The 17,137-nt window shown below is 40.3% G+C and overlaps 1 protein-coding gene across 1 annotated transcript in view; it reads right to left on the bottom strand.

Moving 5' to 3' along the window:
* SGK1 (serum/glucocorticoid regulated kinase 1) overlaps nucleotides 1-17,137 on the bottom strand; it is a 67,339-nt gene that overhangs the window by 20,688 nt on the left and 29,514 nt on the right. The window contains exon 3 of the mRNA XM_038132050.1: nucleotides 4,080-4,155. Within this exon, the coding sequence (XP_037987978.1) occupies nucleotides 4,080-4,155 (76 nt within the window). The remainder of the gene's footprint in view (nucleotides 1-4,079; nucleotides 4,156-17,137) is intronic.

Genomic DNA, 17,137 nt, shown 5'->3' on the forward strand with positions numbered 1-17,137 from the left:
GGAATGATGTGATAGATTAAATTAAAATGATAGCATATCTCAGGTAAACTAAGCAATTTTGCTAGACCATATTAAATTCTGATTACAAGAAAAGGTTTTTAATTAATTTCCCTCACCACTGAACAGATTTACAAATCACCTTCTGAGAAGTACAGTGACAAAGCATATAAAAGTATCTGCTTGAGACTACAGAGGGTATCAAAGAGCATTGTGATTGTTAACGCAATTTAAAATGAATGTATGCCAGTGACTGTGATCACACCCCTTAGTCCACAAATGCCTGAGAAGTGAGAAGATTTCTGAGGTCTTCCAACAGTCTTAGGCATCAGACATTGCCACAGTTTACATGGAAAAGTTTAAAACATAATTTCTTCTCCACAGGAACAGAAGTCTCTCATCTCCTGAGCAGGAGCTGAAGAAGCAGAAGGTGTCCTTGAAGAGGCTTTCAACTCTTTCCTGAGGCAATCTGGGGACAGCCTGCTCTCTGCCTAGGAATCAGGGAAAGGGAATCAGGGGCTAGTGCTTAGCGAGCCTTAGTTAGCCTTTCTCTCTTCTGAAGCACATTTACCTCAGGGCATTTGTGTTGGTGAAAAGGATGAAAAGTCCCCTCAGTCAGGCTGTTCTGATACTTGATCCGTTTGTGCTGTGTGCTGCTAAGGGCTGATGGATTCCAGCATGCTGCTACATTGTATTCTGCCTTGGTTAGGGTTACCCTTTCCTGGACGAACCTCACTCACCCTTTGAGGAGTGCAGCCGCACTGATTTCTCTTGCAAAATGTATTGCAGAAAAATATAATACAGAGAAACTTTGGGCTACCACTACTGAAGAAAAAAATTTGTATTTTTTCCCTGTAAGGAAGCAACATAAGCACATGCCCACTGTCAAGGTCACTTCTACAAACAACATAGGAAAATACAAATAATTATAGCATCTTTTCCTGTGGGATCTTCATTCAATATGACCTTTTTAATTAGCTTATTTCAATGTCTGTAAAATTCAAAGCAATAGTTCTCCTTGGGCAGGGGCCAATCAATAGAAATGAACAACCAAGATACCCCTGACACTTGGCTTCTGTTCTGTGCCACATTTTCCTGGAGCTTTACCCTATTAATCTTGCAACAACCCATGCATTTGTGTGATTTATTGTTTAGCTGTGGTCATAACACAAAAAGTTTGTGGATGATGGCCCTGTACTGCTTTTCAAACATATGATACTCTCCTATAAGGCCTGAAGATCTTGCCAAAATGTAGATTCCTGCTGGAATCTACATATTCCATAACAGGACCTCAAACATAATAAAGACAGTTTGCATACTGTCTGGAAAGGGATACTGTGAAGGAAGTGTTGGGGCAAGAGAAAAGGTCAGATCTGGGTATGGTATGTCCTCATCACCCTGCTATTTTCTCCAACAATGTCTTTTTCATCCTCTTGCCTTCCCTTGCCTTCATCCCCCACAACTGCAGCCATGTTGCAGATCCTCTGGAAACCTCACCTAATGCCACATTCTGGAAGAAATCGTCCAGGGCTCTGGTTTGGCCAATTTGGTGCTGACCTCCTTTACCACATGGTATGTAGGTCAGGTGTCAGATTTATAAATCAACAAGAAAAATATGCAAATGTAAAACAAATAAAGTGTTAACCCCCACTAATACTTAGTTCTGTGTTACATCTGCAAGAGCTGTCCAAAGAAATGGATGTGGAGGATTCCCCATGACTGAATATCTCCAAGAATATGTTAAACTCAGCTCATCCAGCCTTCCTTCATAGTCAAGGGAGAGAAAAGGACACGGATAGGGATGATTCTTCTCTTCCTCAGCCAGTTCTCCTAGAAGTCAGAAGAACGGTGTCTGTCCTTTGTCACAAGAAACAGTGACAACTGTAACAGCACTACCCCCTTTGCAGGGGTCTGAAGTCAGGGCAAATTATGGTTTTGGTTTTTATTTGAGAAAAATTATTCAGAGCTACAAGTACTGGAAGCACAATTTTTCACAAAAAAAATTTAGGACGTGAAGTCATCACAGATCTTCCATATTGCAGCATCAGAGTCTCCATGGAGTTCTGTTTCCTGCCTGACAGCAGTGGCTGAAGGATCAGCTCCAGGTTGTCCTGCAGGTAAATCTGGAAGGACTTCCCATGTCAGTTAATCCAGACTGTTACATTTCTTTTTTAGTGCAAGTTCAGTATGACACACAGAGAGCCAGGTATATTAACTGCAATTAGGCTTTATTAGACCTTTGATCTGCTACCATGTTGTAGTGTATAAATTAATGCATTAAAAGAAAAATCAAATGTAAAATAATTCTCTTCTCTAAGTTGCAAAGCTGAATTTCAAGCTGCACCTTTGGAGCGCTTTCATCACATTTTTAATTGAGCTAGCTTTTGTGTCAGGAAGTAGGGCTTTATTGGAAAAGATGAGGGAAAAGTAGAGAAAAAGCTGATGTTTCATTAAACTGAGAAATGCCATGGGCATCAAATTGTAATCTTTACAATTGGTGGTTGTGTCCTGGCAGAAGAGCCCTTAAACTTCTACAATTCTGGGACGAGGTCCCAGATCAGTAAGCCGTGAGCACTTTTTCTTCTTTAACTGAAATCAGCCTGGATACCCAATTAACATGGGTAAGAAAAAGAGCAGCCAGCATCCCCATCTCATCACCACTGCCTAAATACTGTATTTTTAACTGGGTCATTCCCCAGATGTGGTTTCACGTGTAGCCGGCAGTGGACTTCACTGAGAAGGCAATAACATGGTAGTGAAGAGAGAGAAGGAGCAAGAAAAGGACATTAAGAGCTCTCCCACTGCACACGTAGCTCATAGTGGGATAATCACTGGTTTAGTGCACATCAGGCAGAAGAAAACACCACTCAAATTAGTAAAATCAGCTTCCCTTTGTGGACTCCTATATTTTTGAAAAAAAAAATTATTATAGCTATAGCTACCACTGCTTAGCAATCACTGTAATTTGCAACATTCACACACTACTGCGAGATCTCATGACTGACTGAGCGTGTTTAGCTAATTATATGTATTTCTAAACTTGTTTCATAAAAGTTTATCATCTAGATCAGGATTTAATGTCTATGCATAGAAGCCAAGACTGGTTATAGGTCAGGGGAATTAACCAAGAGCATTAAGCATTCAGAATCAAAGCAAGGAAGTGAAAGATTTCCTCCTAATGGGGACAGAGGCTTCTGGGATTTTTCCCAGGGGGACAGTTACAAAAATGGCAAAGGAAGCAGGCAGAAAATCCCTAAAAATCCAAGTGAAATCTGCCTTAGGATCAGACATCTACTGTCATGTTAGGAGCAGTTTATTTTTACTGGGACATTTGCACTGTGTAGTCACAGCATTTTTAAGGGTAATTTTTTTCTCGGCTTAAATGCAGTTCTGACATGTCATCTAACCACAGCACCAACAATCCAAGTTAATCTGGTATACTTTCCATTTGTAAATAATATCTAAGCTTATGATTAGGCAAAGGGAAATAAAGACAAACAAAATACATGAGAAAACTGCCCATCCCTCCAAAAAAGCAGAACTCCAAGACATAAAGGAGACAGAGTAAGAACGCATGTGAGCTCAACATAATTTATTCTATCTATGCCAAAGCTACTGAGGCTTCTCTTTGTGCACAGCTCACTTCTCCACTTCTCCACAGCATACAGACCAGGGGTCACTGAGTGGCCGCTTTTGCCCTCTGATGCATTCACAGGACTCTTGCGTTAGCTAACAAGAGCTCTGCTCACACCACGGGTCAGTGCTGAAACGTGTCTGACAGCTCATTAAACAGATCTGCTGGAATTCTGTTGTTTCTCCTCACTGTGTCATGGCATAATTCCTCTGGAGCCTGTGTGCTGCACATTGTGTGCTGTGGCCACGCACACAAGTGAGGCAGTTGTTGTTTTTGCCCAGCAAACACTCAATGGGTGAGAGCCTGCGTCTCATTTTGACATGAAAAACATCCTTCAATTAAGCTTGGCCTGGAGACAAAGCACTTCAGCCCAGAAACAAGGCACATCAGAAGCAGAGCGCGCTGCCCACTCAGCCCCACTGCCCGCCCTGTGGCACGCCACCCCTACCTGTGTCCTCACCACCCCAAAGGGTCCTGGGCTCCGCCTTGGGCAGCAAATCTCCTTTGCTCTGGGGCTCCTTCATCTGAAAAACACAGAGGGAATACATCAGGTCATGAGAGCTTTCTATTGAGGTGAGTTTTGCTTTGCAACACTTGAGACCAAAATTGTTTTCCATCTAAAGTGTGTATTTCAGGCGACAGTGCAAGGCCCCTCTCCAGCTGTTTCTATAATCAGGGGTAAAGTTATGAAGTGTGAGGTACTGTGATCTTTCAGAAAAGAAAAAGGCCCCGTGAGTGACTGTATTTTGAATTGCATTTTTCCATTCAAAGTGTGTGTGTTGATTTTACACTGTGGACCAGATGGTCCAGCCCCATTCTCCTGCCTTGGCCCTGCAGAGGTAGAGGAAGGGAAAGGAAATGGTGGGCAGGGCCCCAGAGGGTCTGTGTGCTGGCATGGAACTGTTTGCAGAGAGCTACTTTGCCCACTTTCTTTTACAGCAGGGACAACCTTAACAGGAGTGGGATTTGGTCTGGGGATGCCCAGGTACAATCCGTTCACATGTCCTTGGGATATTGCCAGTGTGGGATCTGCAGACACCTGTTCCCCTTCCTGATTAACACTTCATCCTCATCCCTGCTATTGCAGTGCCTCTAGCTGCTTGCCCTCTAGACCTCTCTTACTCACACATGAGATTTCAATCAGAGCTGTGGAAGAATTCTGAGAACTAGGAGTGTGACTATCCTCTGTCACCACTTTGATAAAAACTCTGACCTCAGAGGTGCTGTTTCTGGGTGATAACCTGAATGTGAGGGTGAAGCCAGTCAGCAGGATTACACCATGGCTGCTGTTTAGTTTTCAGCCAGTCTTCACCTGCTCTGCTGAACCAAGAACCAGAGAAATGTGGTTTGCAAAGGCAATTTAAACTCTGAAGCCTAATTTACACATCAACATTGTTAATTATTTCATTGCAGAACATCTTAACAGCAAGAGCTCATTATTGGCTGCATATTCTGTTCACTTGAAAGGACATCAATACCAATAGTGGAAGCAGAATATATTATCTAGACTAAATACCACAACCACTTTGCATTAGAAAGAAAAGATGTTGCTCATTGATACAAAATGATACTCATTTATTAAACTGTCTGCTTTCATTGCTGTTTTCTGGAGTCCTGTAGAGGACCTACCTTATTCAGCAAGACACAGCCTCAGGATCCAGCATATTTTTGCCACTGGGATGGCAATGAATATCCTGGTTTTGCTTGAGGTTCCTAATTATACAAATAAGTCACTGAATTCATTATGACAGTTAATGTGTTTGGATTTACATCTTCATTCCTGTAGACAATCTCTTCCTAGGAGGACAACATCAGAATGTGACAGGGCCAGCCATGCATTAGCTCTGTGGATTGTGTTTGTGAAATGCTCACCTAAACTTAAAAGATTCATTAAGTTGGTGGCTAAAACTTCTGCAGTCAGCCATAACAGCCAGTTATCCATTGAAATGAATGGGAGCCACCAACACTTCTCTTGGCATGGCTGCTTCAGTGCTGCTGAAGTCTCAGCGGTATTGTCTGAGTGAAAGTCCAAAACATCTGCCAAGGCCACCACCACTGGGCCTAGTGCCTAGGAAGGGCTGTCACCCCCTTTGTCACCCCATGACCACAGTCATCTGCAGCTTCTGAAATGAGAATAGACCAGATGTCCCCATGCTGGTATCCAAAACAAGAACCCCTGGTGAGTCTGGAATCTGAAGTTGCCTAGACCAGAACAGGGCTACAGGTGCTGCTTCTTACTGGCAGGTTCTCCCAGCCTGCCTATGGAAGAATATTCAGAGGTTTACGTAGCTGTTTGAAAAAATGTGAGAAGTCTAAGTTCTTCCCAGGGTGGAAAAAGCAGTGACACAGATTTCCATAAACCATCCATGACTTGGACTGAGTTTGATAGTGCTGCATCACAGGGCCATAATCAAGTGAGCTGCAAAGTTGAGAGAAAGCCATTTCATGTGCTGCAATGCTGTTTCTCCAAGCTCTGTGTTTCTCCACACAGTGATGCATCCTTGCACAGCATCTCTGCAAAGGGTGCCAGTCCTGGGAACAGCGAACTGCAGGTGCCCATAGCTGCCAGCACAGCTCCCTGGGCTATTGCTACCATAAACACACAGCACAGAGCACCAAAGGCAGGAGGTGTTTTTATTTATCTCTCAGGAGAATACAGTTTTCTAGTTGTGCAAAATACTATTTTTTTTGTGGGACAGCTACAATATAGATACCCCAGTGGGATCTGAAGGATGGTCTTCCATGAAGAATGACCAAGACTGAAAGCAATAATGTTCTTCAGCTTGTTACTGATTTATTCAAATAAATTCCTAGCATATCTTTGCTGTATAACAAAAAAAACATTGAGCATTGCTGTTAGTTATTGGCGAAAGTGTCCTCATTTCATTAAAGCAATATTTTATTCAGACTGCAACTTTTACTTTCAATATATATCATGCTTTTGCCTTGACAGTTGTCAAATTGTGAGAAACCTTATTATTTGTGGCAATGTTTTGTTCAACTAAGATTATCAGGGAAGGGAGAAACAGATATTATTGGTGGAATAAAAACTCAGTTGAAGCAGAGTACAAAGATCTAATGGCATTAGTAGATGCATAAGAGATTGAGATATGAGATGCTGTAAAACTTGCAGCTAATCTGTACAAGTCCAAGCTATTTGGAGTAGCTCACATCTAACCTGCAAAAACAGAACTACATAACCCTCTTCCAGAGATCTGTTGACCATTGCCAGGGGACAGAAGATGCATTTTTCTGCAGAAGGACAAACTGGGCTGACTGAATTCGGCCCTGGGTTAACTTTGTTTTTGAACCAAGGACCTTATCCCAGCCTAAAGCCAAGCTCAGGGTCATAACTGAACAACCAATGTTCTGTGAATCAGAGCTTTTGTGATTCATTGCCTTCAACAGTGCAAACCAGAGCTGAATTTGATGAAGTTGGGAGCCAGATCAGTTTGAATGGGACTGGTTGATGTAACAGGAGGAAGGGCTGTGTTCACAGGACAGGGTCCTGGGAACAATGAAACTGCAAACCTGCAGTGTAAATGCTGCATCAGACAGCAATTCATTATGGATGTACAGCATGCTGTAGCTATATCACCTGTTCAGTCAGTGAAAGAATCCTTCCTCTTGAGAAAACAAAGTCAAGAGACAAGCAGCAGAGAAAATCAGCACTTTTCTTACCTACACTTACCTGAAATTTCTCCAGTCCTTTTTCTACAGTAGAACTACACTAGTCCAAACAATGCATATAAATGTTATTTGTATTAATAATTTTAAAGCAACTAACATCTTTGTTTATGTCAGATGGTAGAAATAAAAGCATTGAATAGAACATTTTTTAAAAGCTATTTTTTTCTCTCTTAGTTTAAAAATTCATTAAAGCAAAGATATGAGATCCAAGATTTCTAGCCTCAGATTTTGAAAGAGTTTGACTTTGGGTTCAGATTTGTATCTGTGTTTTGTTCCATGGGACTGAATAGGAATCTTGAGACCAGACAATGTTGAATGGAGTGGAACTTCAGGTACCAAACTGTAGAATCAGAAGTAGATGGTACAATGATCTTGTCCAATATTCTGCATAACGTGGCTACAGAATCTTGTCAGGTTTATTGCTACCTCACCCCCCTCACCTCTGGCATTTTATGCCTTGTTTGGACTTCAGGAATTCCAGTGATGTAAAATCCACCTTTCCTTATATATGAGTTATTTGTTCAACCTTTTTTTCACTTTTTTTCTTATTGATTGCTTTTGCTTGATCTTCCCATCACAGGATGCTTTTATATCCTTTCTTTGAAGAGCTTTGTGTTGCAAGTAGCTGCTCCACCAGGAAGATATTTGTAGGCCATGGTCAAGTTGCCTCTTAAATTTGTTTTTGATGAAGTCATCGTGGCCCTCTCATCCAGGGTTAAACAATCTTGCATTTGACACAAGGGAAAAACACACATAGTTCCTACAAAGCAGCAAACAGAGCTATAAATTTGAGCCCTTCCAGCTGACTCACAATAATATGTACCTATATCCTAAATCAAGTTCAGAAAAAAACCTCCCATTTAATTAACATTGATTGTATTTTCCAAAAGAAGACAAGGTGTAATAGAAACAGAGATCATGTCTAGACTGTCCAAAAATAGGACTTATTGCCATTTTTCTCTTTTTATGTAGACTTAAGGAGGTCAAACTAAAGACTACAATTTAACTATCACAAAGAAACTAATGCTTTGTACCTTATAATAAAAATTATAAAATGTGCCTGAAATAATTTTGAATGTGGACTTTAACTTAAAAGTAAATAGTGGCATAAAAATGTATCTGTATGTGGAGCTGACACAACACTCACAATGAACAAGGCATGTTGAGTGGGCAGAGCTCCCACATGTTCACATGTCCCTCAGAGCTGTGAATACCTTCCAAGGCTATACTTCCTTGTTTCCCAGGAATCAGATTGAAAGTGTCATAAGACTGTATTTTCTGGTCATTGCCATCTCTAACCACCGCAAAGTCATTCACTTGCACATTATCCCACTCACATTTACAAACAGTTAATGCAGGAAAGTGAATGTTGACTGAATTTACTGCAGTTTTGGTTAAAGATTTGGGCAAATGTTGGAGTCAGTTCCCACCTTGCCTGAACTAATTCTCTGCCATGGGTTGTAAACCCTCAGAAATAATCAATGAACCTTGCATGCTCCCAGCTTGCTTTCAATTGCTTCTGGCCTGAGCAAGGAGCATTTTTCCATGGATGAGCAAGTGAGATGTTTCAGCAGCAATCACATCTGCCCACAGTGATAATTGTTCTCTGGCTGTTCAGTCACATAGCATCTATTGCCAGGGAGAAGATATGACTGGATTTTGTTTCAGATATGAAGTGTGCTTATTGTGTAGGCAGTTTGCAGACCTTCTAGACTATATCCTCACTCTGTCCTAGGCACTAGTATAGAAAACTGGTTGCAATATTGTTTTGTTCTGTATTTTTCTGTATGTGGGAAGAAATAAAACCAGTGATCACTCATGCAGGGATGTATGCCTTCCATGAGGCAGGGAAAATTGATAATATGTGGCATCTTGAAGTACTGAGCCTAAGGATTAATTGGATAATTATCTCAATTTTACAGATGGAAAATCTAAATAACAGAGTTTGAATATTTGTTCAAACTCAAATCTCAGTTCAAAGAATCTGGAATAGGCTTTATTTTCCAATCCTCCAATTCATTTTCATGATGAAGTGATATCCCCTAATACATTCTTCCATAAGTATGACAATCAGTTTACACATACAGTGGGGTTTATACCAATGGAGAAGCCCTTTTTTTCCTGCATATTTTCTTGATGCTCATCAAGCGCTTGGGGATCTTTTTCCCCAAGGCTTGTAGTTCTGCCATGTATTCAGACACAAAGGGACTGAAACTTGGTTAAGTGAGACAGTGGATCTGAAATCCTGCCAATGGGATTAACAAGCCCTCAAAACTTCATGTATGTAGGATTTGCTCAGAAACAGGGGTGAATTACTCAGGAAAAGGGCTAAATTTCTTCCTGGATAATTAGTTTTGTTGTAGCACAGCTCCAGATCTTGGCAGCTTGGTGAGAGGAGGTAAAGGATAATGGCTCTGATGTGTGCAGGGTCCAAACTGATTCAGCTGAGATTTACAGCCGTTGAGAAAATCAGAAGCAATTTACCTGAGGGATTCTGTGAGACCTATAAATCTTCCTGGTATTCACCAGGTTTCCTTTTCCACCCCAAATGCCACCATAGCGTAAGCCCTCTTAGGTCCCCTAGCCCTGTGTACTATCTATGCTGGCAGTGGTGGGGAGCTCCCTACAGTCATCTCGGTCCCTGTGTACAAGGATGCTGGCTGGCACATCCTTTAATCTTGTCTGGAATACAAACTTATTCATACAGGGCAGACATGCTTGACTGAAGAGCAGAAGGTGAGGCTGCAGGAGGATCTGAAATGTACCTGGACCCACCAGCAGCATGTGCATGGTGCACTTACCAACTGCCCCGCTGCATTTCCGTTGCCTGAGATGTACATATCCTGAGGAAGCCAAATGTCACTTGCTCTAGGGACAGCCTCAATCTCCTACTGACTGGGAAGTGTTGGTATTTTTGTATTACTGCAGTTCAGTCCTGTGACACCAAGGTCAAAAACATATTATTACCAGAAAAATTGTCTACTGTACTTAGGTTTGACCTCTTCTTTTTAAAGTGCCTGATCATTCTCCCTTTCTTATTCCCTGCTAAGGAATCATTTGAGCTGAAAATGGAAAGGAAATTAGGCTTGTTAGAAGCAAAATGGTTTTGGAGAGTCATTGTCTACCTGTGCAATACTTGAAATCATATTTCCATTAATTTCTGACAACTCAGTGACATAGTGAAGAAGTAGTCTTGTTCTCTGTTTAAAACAATGAAAAATCTCACTCTTCCTTCAGGACTGAGACCTCTGTTACAAATATCTGCAGGGAAGGAAAGTAAATTAGCAAAATCCGTACCTTTTTGCTTGTGTTCATTTATGGTTGCAATGGTTGTTGCATAAATGCTCAGAGTAAGAAATGAAGCAAAGCTGTATAGGAGATGAAAATGGATATCTAAATAATGCCACTGTTGTAATGCTGTGTGAATGCAAAACTTGAAATGGAATCATATGCAGCTATGACAAGCCCATGCTATTCTACACCCATATTTTGCAAGAGGTGGTGGAGGTGGAGTGATGCTGGCCTGATAATGAGGGCAGTGATTGTTATTCACCATGTAGAAACAGGTAGAGACACTGAAATTACTGAAACGAATAGGCTACTGCTATATCAGGGGTGTGATTAGCTCTTATCAGTGGGTTTCTTCTGGCTCTCCTGACAGGACACAAAAGTGGTGGGTCACTCATGCAGCTCATTGGGTAGAATGAAGGTCTAAAACTTCATTCTGCCCAAAAAATAAATTGAGGGACTTAAGCCATAATGTTCTGTATGAACATCATTCTTATCTGGATGGATGTTTTTTGCATTGGTCAACCATGCAGCAGTAACCAGTTTGGTTGAAACCTGGTTTAAATCAGATTTAAACCAAATTTTGCTATCCACAATTAATAGGGCCTGCATGGTCCTTGCAGTCTGGCTTTGCAATTGCAAACAATGTTAGTTCTGAACATTTGACAGTTCGATATTTGATGCTGTCATCGTTAACGAGACTTGATCTTGCACAAAAGGGCTGGCCAAAAGTTAAATGTTAAACATCCAACTGTTTGCATGTCCATTGAGCATGCTGTTGGTCCTCAGCCCCTGCTGCTGTGAACTGTCTTTAGCCATGTGTTTGGACAAGTAAGGAAAGAACAAGGTATATTTCACTGCTTATTTCAAATCACAAAAGCACCAAAACAGGACTTCTGGATGTGTTAATACTTTCTCTTCCAATTCACTTTATCTCTAGTTGTAGCATCAAGAAAAATGGGATTTGTTAAATAGGAAAATATTTAACACACCTATAAGTGTCAAGAGTCATTGCAATTCTGAAAAACAGTTGCTCCTGCTTTCAAAGTACAAGTATTTGCTTGCATTCAGTTACTTAATCAGATGTGGGAATGCTGGTTCATAACTACAGATCTCTCTGAAGAAAGTTCCCACTTGTGGTTAGAGTCAGAGATTCAGTTTTTCCATTCCTCCAAAAGATTTATTCAGCATGTAGGTCTTTTCCTTTCCAGCTGTCCACAAAACTTTAATGCAGATGTAACATAAGCAATAGTCCATCCTTATCACTAAGACCATCAGCAGGATTAATTGACATATGAATTGTGGCTTTGGTCCAAGAAGTTTGGTTCTCCCTCAAAGAAATTGAAGCAGCATTCTTAGTGAAATGGTAGCATATGATCCCAACCCACCCAAAACTGGCAACAGCCATTTTAGAGCCAAACAGATTTCGAGGTTGTGACAGAATTGAGCACGTCTGTTACTATCAGCCTCACCACAAGACTGCTGCCAAGACACTGAAAATTCAAAACTAAGCATACACAGCAGTTTCATCAAAAGAAAAAATATATTGACAAATGTTCTATGAAGGCACCAGATCTTTTTTTTTCCCCCTGAAAACTCTTTGCAAAACTTAAAGGAGCAACGCTCTCTGAAGATCTGCTGACATTTCATAAAGGAAGCTGTATAGGCTTATATATCCGCAAATATTCCTACAGGTCTTATTTCCACTCTTCTCAGTATTGCTGGAATGAAATATAAGGAAGAATCAGGCTGCTAATGGCATCCATGGCAGTGATACAATCTGAGTTTTGCAGCAACAGGCTTGGAGAGTGTCCAAATTGCCTTTTTCCTGTGCTCCTGCAGTTATAGACTGGGGCAAGCGTAGGTTCAGTACAGATTTTAGCATGTGCTAATGTGGTAAAAACACAGATTCACAGACTACTGCAGCAATTCCATAGCTTTGAGAGGACAAAGGGGCCAGAGATTGTAAACGTTGCCATCACAGGCAAGCCTAAGAGGGCAAGGAGGAGCCAGATCTGTGATTAGATTGTCTTTTCAATTGGGTGTGAAATGCCCCACCAAATGCAAACAAAGCCTTGGACTGAAACCGTGGCAGTGGCTGTGCCTAGCGCAGGAAAGGACAGATTTGCAGTTGAGATTTTTCTTCCAGTTGTGCCTATAATGCACAGGACCCTAGAAGAGGCACATTTTGATGGAGAAACTACCTGAGCATAAAAATCTTTTACGGTGTATCTATGCTTTCTAGGGATGAATTCCCAGATCCTGATCTTCAGAGCCTGCCCCAAAACTATAGAATGTAGAAAGTATTAAGCAGTGCTTTATCAGGGTGGAACTTCTGCAGTATCAATATTCAGAATCAATCCAACTATTGATATTAAATGCTGTTTTTGACACATTAGAAATATAATAAGCATAGTTAGCTGACATGCTGAATTTGAAAAACAAAAGCCACCCTCAGAGACAGCTGGAACTAAAAACCTTATAACATTTCAGTGATGCATATGAAAGCAAAACTAAACAGAAAAGCCCTGGACTTCCAATTTTGACCAAAAAAACCCTGGTGATTGAAGTACACAGATGTCTGAAATTCTTCCAGTTATAGTAATCGGATTTTAAAGGTACTTTTCAGATATATGATATTTATCTTGACAGAGTTTACTCAACAGTTTCATTGTTCCATGTGTTTCCCTTTTGTGCTTTGAAAAGAAAGCTAGTTTGTTCTTTTCATCTGTAGCCATTCCCTCAGTAGCTGTCATTTATTATGTAGAAAAAAGGATTGTGTTGCATTCTGTATGCATTTGGCTTTGCATGTAGCTATATTTTTCTTTCAGTAAATGTATCTTGGGGCTTGGGGAATTGTTTTGATGAAAGGACAGCTTTTTAAGCCAAAATATCTTTATCTCTCAAAGAGCTTCAATTCCTGCGGGCTAGATTAAAAAAAAATCCTTAAGAAACCAAACATCATCATCTTAATGAAAGCTAGCTTTTAGACATCAACCTTCTAGGGTATAATCTGTAACTCTAGGAGTATAGGAACCTCTGCAGGTACCTCTTCAGCAGTACTAGGTGCTTCACAGTAACAACAGCCAATATCTTGAAAATTGAGGGAGAAATATTAGCATCAGCTATCTAACTCCTGACTTTTAAGAGTGGCTTTTGAAAAGCTTCGCAAGAGCATCAATCCCTGTTTCTATCTAACACATCAAGCCTGTCAACAAATGCTCCAGTATTGACAGGTCCTTCCAATCTATAGAAATCAGATCTGTTTCTGATTTCTAGAATCAGATCTATAGATCTGTTTCTCCTGCCTTCCATGAGTCTGCTTGGAATAGAGCTGAATCGCTGATGGCAAAACTTGGCCACTCTCAAGAATGAAATGTTTAGGAAGCAGGCAAGAACTGTAGCTTTCCCTCCCACCTGCACTTCATCCCACAACCCTTAATACTCAAATAAGGGGTTTCAGGGAGGCTGCCCAGGGTTCAAGCAAGCTACAAGGTTTTGTGTGGGCTCTAACAGTGAGGCAGCTGCAAAAGGCTGCATTCACAGCATCCTCCATTTTCACCTGGACAAGCTCTTTACCGACTACCAGTTAGAAGATGCTTTGGGAGTTTAGAGGTGTTTGTCTTCCCCACCCAACAGATTTGACAGTTACCTAAATCGTAGTCCTCAGATTTCCACTTCACACTTTCAGTAATAATATGTGGGAGGTAACCCCTCTCCATCAGCTTGTCTTATCTTTCAAGGGCAAGAGTGGATCCTACCACATCTTCTTCAAGACCATTCTTAATCCTTCTTCATGGCTTAGAGAAATAAATCTAACCTCTTTTTGTCTTTTCTATTTGCTCGCTTGGCACTATTCTGAAGCACTTAGGTGTGTGCAAAATTTAATCATGTAACTGTAGGCAATAGACTCTGCTCCAGAAGGCAGATGTTATCAAGTGCTACCACACCACATGTCAAATGTTTATTGGAATTAACATGTTTGTATGCTGTTTTGGTTTTACTTCTGTCTGTAAGTCCACTTATCTGCAAAAAATTTCTTAGTTTCACAGGAAAGCAAAACCCCACATGGTTTCACATGACAGCTCAAACTTAAGGATTTCTTAATTAAAAGGGTTAGATTATTTTTAAGTTCCTTTAAACTGGCATTTCTAATCTATGCAATTCCCATGGGCCTGACTCCATCTTCTTCCAGACTCGTATGACTTTTGTAGACATCAGATGAGATGACACCCACCCCACAATTCCCCTTAGCTCTGTCTCAGGAAAAATTGATTTTTTTTTTTTTGCCTATGAAATTAATTCTCCAACTTATGCAAAACTACTATGGGATTTTTAGAAACAATAATGTCTTTTCTAGTAAGGCTCCAAAATACTTTTAAGAGAGTGTTACTGTTTTGAGCCTGAGCAGAGTTTCTATTTGTTTTAAAGGTAAATGTTAATATGGTGTCATATAGTATAGGCCAAACAAAGTCTTGGTGCAGCTGCACTGCTGCTTTGGAAATAATTATATTTCCATTAATGCAAATGGTCAAAAAAGTTGATTTATCATGCATCTGTCAAATGTAGAGAGTGCATCACAGAAACTCTTTTAGAACATCCTGAGCTAACTATGCAGAAGGATGAAAAGATTTCACAAAATGGAAACTCTATAATTAAACATAGAGCAAGAAAACTGTATTAAGAGAAGAGACACTGAGGAGTACTGGGGTGTGGATTCCATTAAATTACCTTAAATGAGCAGCAGGCACAGTATTGACTAATATAATAGGACTTGCAGAATACATGAGTTTACAATGGAGTTCTTTGCCATTATAACCATTTTGTGTGAAGAGGAAAATTGTACGTAAGAGGTTATCTGGAACTTCTGGACAGAAAAATAGTCATACCTATTTATAAACTGCAAAGGAATGCAACATCTCCAGTGCTAAGATGAGAAAAAAAAAAATTGTTCACTGTGTTACTATCACTGACCAAGGCACTTCGGGTATCTTGTCTGGTCTGAGCCTTCCAGGGGTAGACACACCGGGGCACACTGAGTAGCCAGAGGAAGAAACTAAGATTTCTTTAAGAAACATGTTTCGGGCTCAGGGATTAATTTCTTTTGAGAGAAAGGGCATACAAGACCAGCCCTTGTCAAGACTCAGAAGCACCATCTAGGTGGGCCATGCAGTGTCTTTTGGTGAGGAGGGGTGGACACAAAGTGCCCAGGGGATGCACTCAGCTACTTCGCAGATCTAATCTTTAGCTGTCTGTATGTGGTCTTAACAACACATATATGAAATAATTTGTTTTATCTGTAGTGCTGTTACTCTTTAAGAGAGAAGTATCAATTGCCTGTCAGATTGTTTTTATGACCTTGTCACGCAACAGACTCCTTTGTTTATCTACTGTGAAGCATGGAATTATCTTCAAAATGAGCTGAAGCAATGATTACATGATGGGCAATAAACAGATTAAAATCAAACTCTTGTTGAGGAGAGCAAATCCAGTTGCTCCTGCTAAATAGAACCTTTGTAGACAAAGGAATCTAGCACAGCATTTGACTGAGGGGAAAAAAGAAATTCTTTCAAACTAACTTCTTTTTTTACTGGTCTTGTTCACTGTATTCTTTGATATCAGATACTAAATATTACCAGAAGTTGGATTCTGGAGAAATGCAGAACATTCTTCAATTCTAGTGAGGAAATCTCTTGGCCCCATGTGGCTGACCAGTTGATAATCAGAAATGAGCTTTGTCTGTCTTGCATGACAGAACAAAATTAAACAGAAATTTGGTCGACTGTGTTTGGCCCAGATTCCTCATACTGACTCTGCTGTGTATTTTTGGGTTACTATCACCAATGGAGGAAGGAATACTTTTCTCTCATCTTGTTGACTGTCAGGATAGTCATTTGAATCTCTGACTCAAAAAGGAGCTAGATAAAAAATATATTAAAAGAAAAAATAACTTAAGAAAGAGAGAGAAAAGGATGTGATTTCCAGTTCAGGTATTATGGAAACCCCTTGGAAAGAATTATAAATCATTTTCCAGCTGTAGCTATCCTCAGGGAAAACACTTGACAGTTTCTTTAAAATAAGAAATACTTTAATTATCTTCAGAAATGTTGAACCAGCATTCAAAAAGAAGGAGAACATGTTTTTAGATTTTGATATTGACTTGTCCAATTAATTTACTAAGTCTGTGGCACTTGAACAGACCTGTGATGGATGTACAAATGACTGAGTGCCTCACTGCGTATTTGTAAAGCAGATGATTGATGTATCCCATAATTTCTTTGAGCCATGGAGCTGATTTATATGCTCTGTGCTGTATAGACATTCTCTTTGTCAGTTGGGACTGTAAAACCCCCCACAGGCAATTGTCTGCTATTCAGTCTTTCCCATTCATTGAAATTACACATAATTTTAGCCTGTGCACTTGTAAACTATGCTTTGCCATTTCCATTTGAAAATGCCTTTGTGTTAAACATTTTTGACTTGTCTAAATAAATATTATCCATAATAACCCTATATCAATCCATTACA

The sequence above is a fragment of the Motacilla alba genome, chromosome 3 (genome assembly GCF_015832195.1).
Source record: "Motacilla alba alba isolate MOTALB_02 chromosome 3, Motacilla_alba_V1.0_pri, whole genome shotgun sequence".
NCBI lineage: Eukaryota > Metazoa > Chordata > Aves > Passeriformes > Motacillidae > Motacilla > Motacilla alba.